The 7705-nt window shown below is 41.4% G+C and overlaps 1 protein-coding gene across 1 annotated transcript in view; it reads left to right on the forward strand.

Annotated features, from left to right (window-relative positions):
• The first annotated feature begins 722 nt into the window (after window positions 1-722).
• Window positions 723-7705, forward strand: part of pigu (phosphatidylinositol glycan anchor biosynthesis, class U) — a 29567-nt gene continuing 22584 nt past the window's right edge. The window contains exons 1-4 of the mRNA XM_043710760.1: window positions 723-901; window positions 4943-5007; window positions 6819-6878; window positions 6968-7030. Coding sequence (XP_043566695.1) covers window positions 772-901; window positions 4943-5007; window positions 6819-6878; window positions 6968-7030 — 318 coding nt within the window. The 5' untranslated portion in view covers window positions 723-771. The remainder of the gene's footprint in view (window positions 902-4942; window positions 5008-6818; window positions 6879-6967; window positions 7031-7705) is intronic.

Here is a 7705-nt window from a genome sequence, read left to right on the forward strand (position 1 = left end):
CCTATCACATTTCCGACACCCCTCCCCCAAGTCCCTCCTCCCTACCTTTTATCTTAGCCTGCTGGACCAACTTTCCTCATTCCTGAAGAAGGGCTAATGCCCGAAACGTCGATTCTCCTGTTCCTTGGATGCTGCCTGACCTGCTGCACATTTTCAGCTCTGATCTCCAGCATCTGCAGACCTCACTTTCTCCCCATATCCCTATCCCAACCTACACACACCAGGCCTTGTTATCACATGGGCTGCTACCACACACACAGCACACTGTCAGCCAGTAATGGTCCCCATTAGCAGCCATTGATTACCCAAGGTTGACCTTCACCCATTCCTTTGTCTGCCCAATTGTATTTTTGCCCTCTGGACCTTAAATATTAACTCTGATTTCTCTCTACAAACGCTGAGCTTTCCCCAGCAATTTCTGTTTTCCTTTATTACTTATTTAAACTGTGTTTGGGCATGAGGCGCAGAGGAACAGTCTTGAGGAAGGGCATCAAATGATTTCGACAATATCTCCCCACACTGACTGCTCAAAACATCCCAACGCGAAACCAGAGACAGTCAATTCCCCTGGCGGCCACCGTTGCGCAACTTCCGCACGGGACCAGCCCTCGGGACCGCGCGGTGCATCACGGTCTCCGTAGTCCGACCGTGGTGGCGCGGGGACTACAGCGACCCTGGTGCATCGCGCCCTGCGTCACATCCGTTTCCGCTCTTCCCACTCTTGCCCCTCCCCTCCCGCCGCCGCCGCCGCCGAGGCTGGTGGTTGGGACAATGGCCGCCTCCTTAGTCTTGGTGCTGGTCGTGGCCGTGACCGTCAGGGCTGTGCTGTTCCGCTCCTCGCTGGTGGAGTTTATCTCAGAGCGAGTAGAAGTGGTCTCTCCTCTGAATTCTTGGAAGCGAGGTATTTGTTTTGTGTGTCTTTTATCATTTATTCCACCCGTGAAGCTGATTCCCCTCCCCTCCCCCCACCTCCTGTCAGTGTGGACTGGCCCCTGGAGCTTGTCATTGCCACTAAGCTGCAGAAATCCCCCAGCAATGTTGTCCATTTTAGATATTTAATGCTTAATACATGTGTGTAACGCACCAAAAAAATGCACATTCCAATGCTGTTGCCAGGATCTCAGGAAAGTGTAACTGTGACAATCAAATTTGCTGCTGAGATCTTGCATTTAAGCAGCTCCCCATCGAATCTTTCCAAAACCTTTTCCCACGCATTTGCTAGCCCCAGATGTGTACTGGCACCTCGGCAAGCAGATGGTGCAGTTGCTGTTGCTTTGCCAGGCTTACTGGCCAGCAGTGAGCTGCAGAGTCGATCTTATTGCTTTCTCTATTTTTAAAAACCTGCCTTTCACAAGCTTAGAAGTCACATGATTCCAGATTATAGTCCTGACTATAGATCACAAGCTTTCGGAGTGCTGCTCCTCCATCGGGGTGAAGTTTTCACAAGCTTGGGGTGGTTCAAGGTACTTTACTCCTAGTGAAGTTCTTCTGATTTGTAGCCACTGATGTAATGCAAGAAAAGTGGCAGCCAAAGTATACATAGCAAATTCTCACAAATAGCAATGTGGTGACCAGAATTTTTGTTTTGGAATGTTGACGGAGAGTTAAATATTAGCCAGGACACCAGTGAAAAGCGTGCCGCCTCCTATTTGAACAAATGACATTGGATCCCTAAAATACATCTGAGTGTACGTGGACAAAGTGAGGACTGGAGATCAGAGTCAAAAGGTGTCGGGCTGGGAAAGCACAGCTGGTCAGGCGGCATCTGAGGAGCAGGAGAGTCAACTATTCGAGCATAAACTCTTCATCAGGAATGTGTCTGAGAGAGTATGACAAGTCTTCACTTAATATTTCATCTAGTTAATGCCATGTTTGACATTGCAGCATTCTCTCATTACTACCCTGGGTGACCAGCCTAGAGTTTTCTGCTCCAGTTTTAGAGTAGGACTTGAATCTATGATAGTCTGAGACAGAGGTAGGTTTACACGTGAGGACTCTGGATGAACTACAGAAATGGCTAAATCATTTAACATCACATATGAAGGATAGCCCTGACATTGCATCAAGTGTCCTCTACCTAGCAAGTATGGGTATGTGCTCAGTTTCTATATTGTGTGTGCCTTGAACCCACATCGACTACCAAGCACTTTGACTTTAAAACGTTTTCAAGCAGTTACTGATCCTACCTTTGCAAAACTTGACTTGTTTCTGGCAAGATCGTGTTTGAGTTGTGAAATATTCGGGTGATGTATTTATAGTTGCTTTTGTTGGAACCTGTTGAGTTAAGTTAGTAGGGCTGTATTCAATAGTTTTATTTTAAAAAAGGATTGATCATATACTTAAATGTTTATTTGCCAATTTTGCTTTTCTGACATCCCTGTTAGATATATTCATGTCTTGTTTTGGTAACTGTGTCAGGATGCCAGAATTATTCTTATCAGTAAAGGGGGACTGCACAAAACACTACATAGGACAAACAGGAAGACAGCTAACGATCCGCATCCATGAACACCAACTAGCCACGAAACGACATGACCAGCTATCCTTAGTAGCCACACACGCAGATGACAAACAACATGAGTTTGACTGGGACAACGCTACTATTATAGGACAAGCCAAACGGAGAACAGCTAGGGAATTCCTAGAGGCATGGCGCTCATCCACAGATTCAATCAATAAGCACATCGACCTGGACCCAATATACCGGCCACTGCAGCGGACAACTGGAAGCGGCAGAGACAAACCACTATAAACGCCGGAGGAAACATCACAGAAGTGCTTCACAGGAGGCTCCCAAGCACTGAGGAGATCACCTTGACGGGACGAAACGTCTGCAACACAAATTCCCAGCTCGGCGAACAGAACCCAACAGTAAAGGGGAAATATTAGCAGAGACAAAATTAGTGGTTTTACCTTTTATAAATGCCATTTAGATAAATGATTTGGATATATACATTTGTATGGTTAGTAATTGTGCAGATGACACCAAATTTAGTGGTGTAGTAGACCGCCAAGAAGGCATTTAAGAGTACAGTGAGACCTTGATCAGATGGGCTAATGAACCTAGGAGTGGTAAATGGAGTTTAATTTAGATAAATGTGAGGTTCTGTATTTTGGAAAGGTAAATTAAGGCAGGCCTTATACATTAATGGCAGGGCTTAGGGAGTAGTTGCTGAACAAAGAGATGTTGGGGCGCAGGTTCATAGTTCCTTGAAGGTGGAGTCACATGCAGAAGGGATAGTGAAGAAGGCATTTGGCACACTTGCCTTTATTGTTCAGAGCACTGTATATAGGAGTTAGGATGTTATGTTGTAGCTATACAGGATGTTGGTTCCACAAGTTTTGGAACGCTGTGTTCAATTCTGGTCTGCTATAGGAAAGATGTTAAACCTGAAAGGGTATAGAGAAGATTTACAAGGATGTTGCCTGGTTTGGAGGATTTGAGCTATAGAGCGAGGCTGAATAGGCTGGGGCTATTTTCCCTGGAGAATCAGAGGTTGAAGGGTGACCTTCTCGAAGCTTATAAAATCATGAGGGGCATGGATAGGGTGAATAGACAAGGTCTTTTTCGAAGTAGGCAAGTCCAAAACTAGAGGGCATAGGTTTAAGATGAGAGGGGAAGATGAGAAAGGGACCTAAGGGGCAACTTTTACGTGCAGACTGTAATCAGTGCATGGAATGAGCTACCAGGGTAAGTGGTGGACGCTGGTACGATTACAACATTTAAAAAGCAGGTGGATGGGTAAATGAATAAGATTTGGATAAATCTGGGCCAAATGCTGGCAAATGGGATAAGATGAATTTAGGCAATCTGGACGAGTTGGACCAAAGGGTCTGTTTCCATGCTGTACAACTTTGTGTCTCTATGATTAGTAATTCTACTGTGTGGTCATATATGATTTTAAATTTATCTGCATTGAACTATATCTGTGCGTTTCATTGACCTCACCTTCCATCATTTTAACTGCATCAAATTTGGTGTCATTTGTAAAATTTGCAACAGAGGCTTTTTATGGTGCATATTATTTACTTTGCTATTTAGACTAATAAGGTACAATTTTTAACAATTCATGTAATAATCTTTGCAATTAATAGTTTCCCTGAAATGATAGATGTAGGAAATGAAGTTCTTGAGTGAACGTTACAGCTGATTATAAGGAGTACTAAATTTGTGTGAGTGTTAAAATGTGTGTCTCCTTTTCAATATTTGGTATCCAATTTATTATATACCATATAAAAATTATGCATTTTATCAGTGGAAGAAAGGAACAAAAAACAATTTCTCTTGAATTTGAAATTTCATTTGTGGGTGTACCCTGATGAAGGGCTTATGCCCAAAACGTCCATTGTCCTGCTCCTTGGATGCTGCCCGACTTGTTGTGCTTTTCCAGCGCCACACTTTTCAACTCTGACTCTCTAGCATTTGCAGTCCTCACTTTCTCTTACCCTGTGCAGTGAGTTAAGTTTGAAGAAACTAGCCTGTATTGTGAAGATTTTATTCTATTCTCCCAGCTTTCTTCATTGAAGATAACTGGGTGCTCCAGGCCTACTTACCAAAGTTTGGAGCATGATAATGAAGTGAACAGATTCCAGTTAAGTGTGTTCAGGGATTTCCATATATGAGCAAGAAGTAGTTGCGATTTTATGGTGGAATTTACTTAATTTCTATGTAGTCTATTTCCTGGTAGAGTAAGGCACTTTGGAAGATTTCTGAACAATTTTGGAACTGTGAAAAAATTTACAGCCTTAAACTATTAAAAATGTTTGATAAACTCATCTGGAGGCTTTCTCCCCTGAGGTCCCTTTCTTATCTTTCCCCTCTCACCTTAAATCTATCCCCTCTCCTACTTTGAAATTAATCCACGCCAAGCATTTCCAATTCTACTTCTTGCAGCTTGTAATTTTGCAGTACTGTAATGTTCTGTTTCTTTTTACGTTTTAGTTGTGGAAGGACTTGCTTTGCTGGATCTAGGAGTGTCCCCATATTCTGGAAATCTGTTCCATGAAGTAAGTACCATACTATTAGCTGTGTGTTTCTGGTCACTTCAGTTAACTGTATGACACTGGATTCAACATGAATCTATTAACAGTTAAATTAAAAACAGAGAGTAGAACAGTAGGAGTGCTGTTAAGTGTCCTCGTGAATGTTTTCTGATCTTTAGTGCACTCACTTCTTCTGATTGTGAAGGCTTTTTCTACATAGACTTCCTCTAAATTTAGCAAATGTGTGTGTTCATAATGTATTGAGGAGTCAGTTTTTAACCATTCATTCATTACTGATCAAATGTATTTTACTGAGAGCCAAAGAAAGCCTTACATTTATAAAGTGCTTTTTATGACCTTGAAATGAGCAAGAAGTTAAGAGCATAGTCATTTATTGTGGGAAACACAGCAGCCAATTTGCACTCAACAACCTCCCACAAACAGCAGTGGGAAAATGACCAGTACCACCTTATGAGTTGAGAAATAATTCTTTTTCAGAACACTAGGCAGCTCCCCTGCTACTCTTGACTATTGCCACGGAATCTTTAATTGCTCCTGAGCATGCAGATGGGAACTTTTAAAGTTGTTTAAAAGTTGGCACCTCTGAAAGCTGAGTCCTGTCTGGACTATGTGCATCTGGAGTGGGACTTGAAGTCCCAGTGTTCTGACTCATGCAAGGGTGCTTCCCACTAAGCCACCAATGATCTTTGTTGAACTTTCTTGTTTTTTTTTATTTTTGAGCACTGACCTATGTCGCAAGTGAACTGCATTTCATATGTTCTGGGACTGGAGGAGATGTTATACTGAATGTACATTTAAATTTGTATAAAATAACTCATTGGAGATCCTGTAGCAATCCAGATCACTGATAAAATAAACTGCAAATATGTAACTGAGCCATATAAGCACAAAAGGATGCTCAACATGACTATTTGCCAAACTCAGCTAAGGTATTGGAAAAATGGAAAGTATCTTTATATCCTTGCTGTTGGGGACAAGACAAATCAATAAAGCCCTGATCACTATCCAGTGATCTTTGCTGAAAAGTTTGCTGGTAAAGCTTGTTGGATTGCTCAATGCAGTCAAAGAATTGCTTCTGCTCAATGGAGGCTCTAACCTTAATAATAGCTACTGAATGTAATATTAGACAGGAACAGGCATTTGCAGACCATATGTTTGTTAAGCCTTAACCTAATAGCTCATTCTTCACGACAGGGAGAGTCTGACCAACTTCCAGCAAAGGAATTGATTCTTTGTAGTGGTTTTACGTAGGTATTTGTTTAACTCATGGATGATCTACATCCCTGTCTCAGTATACCACAAAAATCTTTATCCCTGTCATCCTGATGGCCTTTCTTGCACGTCTTTGAGCTTGCTATTAGCCTGAGAGAGAAGGTAGTTAGCCAGGTAAAAGTAGGGAACAGTTGCTGGGGTGTTTGTCTTCCATGATTCACATTAAACAACTATCATTTTTTTAAAAAGCTCCTTTTGAATCAAATGGGCTAGAAGATCTGATACTTCAGTAAATGTGGGTCCTGAGTTTGTCAGTTAAACTACAGAAGGGATGTTTGTTTCAGTAGGAACTACCCTAAAACCTTCCTTGTCTGTCAGTGATGTGATTCTGTTATCTTTGTATAAAGGCAGTAGAAATTAGAGATGGGAACCTAGCATTCTATCACGCTATTTCTCTAAATGTTGCTGTCTGTATTGCTACATTCTGTTTATTTGGTGAAAATTTACATTGGCAAAGCAGGCTTGAGGTGTCAATTTCTGCCCCTATTTCTTATGGTCTTATTACATATGTTAACTTGTGTTTTTATTATTTTATTTTACAGACACCTCTTACATTATATCTCTTTCATTTCCTTATTGATTATGCAGAGTTTGTCTTTATGGTAAGTGATATTGTTGAATAGTGCATGTTTACGATACAATCTAAATTTTTGTGTGGATTTTTGACAATGAATGAATTTTGTTTCCACAGGCAATGGATGTTGTAACTGCAGTTGCTCTGTATATTGTTGCTGATGATTTCAACAAAGTTGTGGTAAGAAAATTGTAGTGAAAGACAGTGTTGTGACTATGTAAGCTTCTCATGTTGACCTTCTACAAAGGCCAAAGCCCTCCTTATTCACAGCTCTTGCATATATTTCTCCACGCAAGAATAGTCCATAATTAAATAGCAACATAGATTCCTACTCTAACCAATCAGTTGTTATTCAGCATTTTTTATACTTGAAAACTTTGAAAAACCATCTGCATATTATGAAAACAACAGTTTTGTACATTTTCATATTTTTAGTGAATGAATTCTGAATAAATTATAATGCCAACATGTACAAATTATCAGTTCCCAGCTTCAGTTTCTAAATATGTTTATCCAAGCAGGAATTTTCCTGCCAAACTAGGATGTGTCATAACAGGAGATGTTTAGCCCACAGTAACGGATAAGAATGCTCACTGGGGTTGCATCAGTCAGTTTTGGATTATAATATTTACATAACCGAGCAGAGGCTGATAGCTAAGTTCGGTACCCATAGGGAGGGCCTCAACCAGGACCTTGGGTTCATGTCACATTACAGGTGACCACCATTGCACTATATACACACACAGATACTCCTACGCACACACACTCTCACACACACACACACTGGCACACTTATACACGCAAACACACACACACACACACGCACACAGACACCCACACACACCCTTACAGACA

The sequence above is a fragment of the Chiloscyllium plagiosum genome, chromosome 20, assembly GCF_004010195.1.
Source record: "Chiloscyllium plagiosum isolate BGI_BamShark_2017 chromosome 20, ASM401019v2, whole genome shotgun sequence".
Lineage (NCBI taxonomy): Eukaryota > Metazoa > Chordata > Chondrichthyes > Orectolobiformes > Hemiscylliidae > Chiloscyllium > Chiloscyllium plagiosum.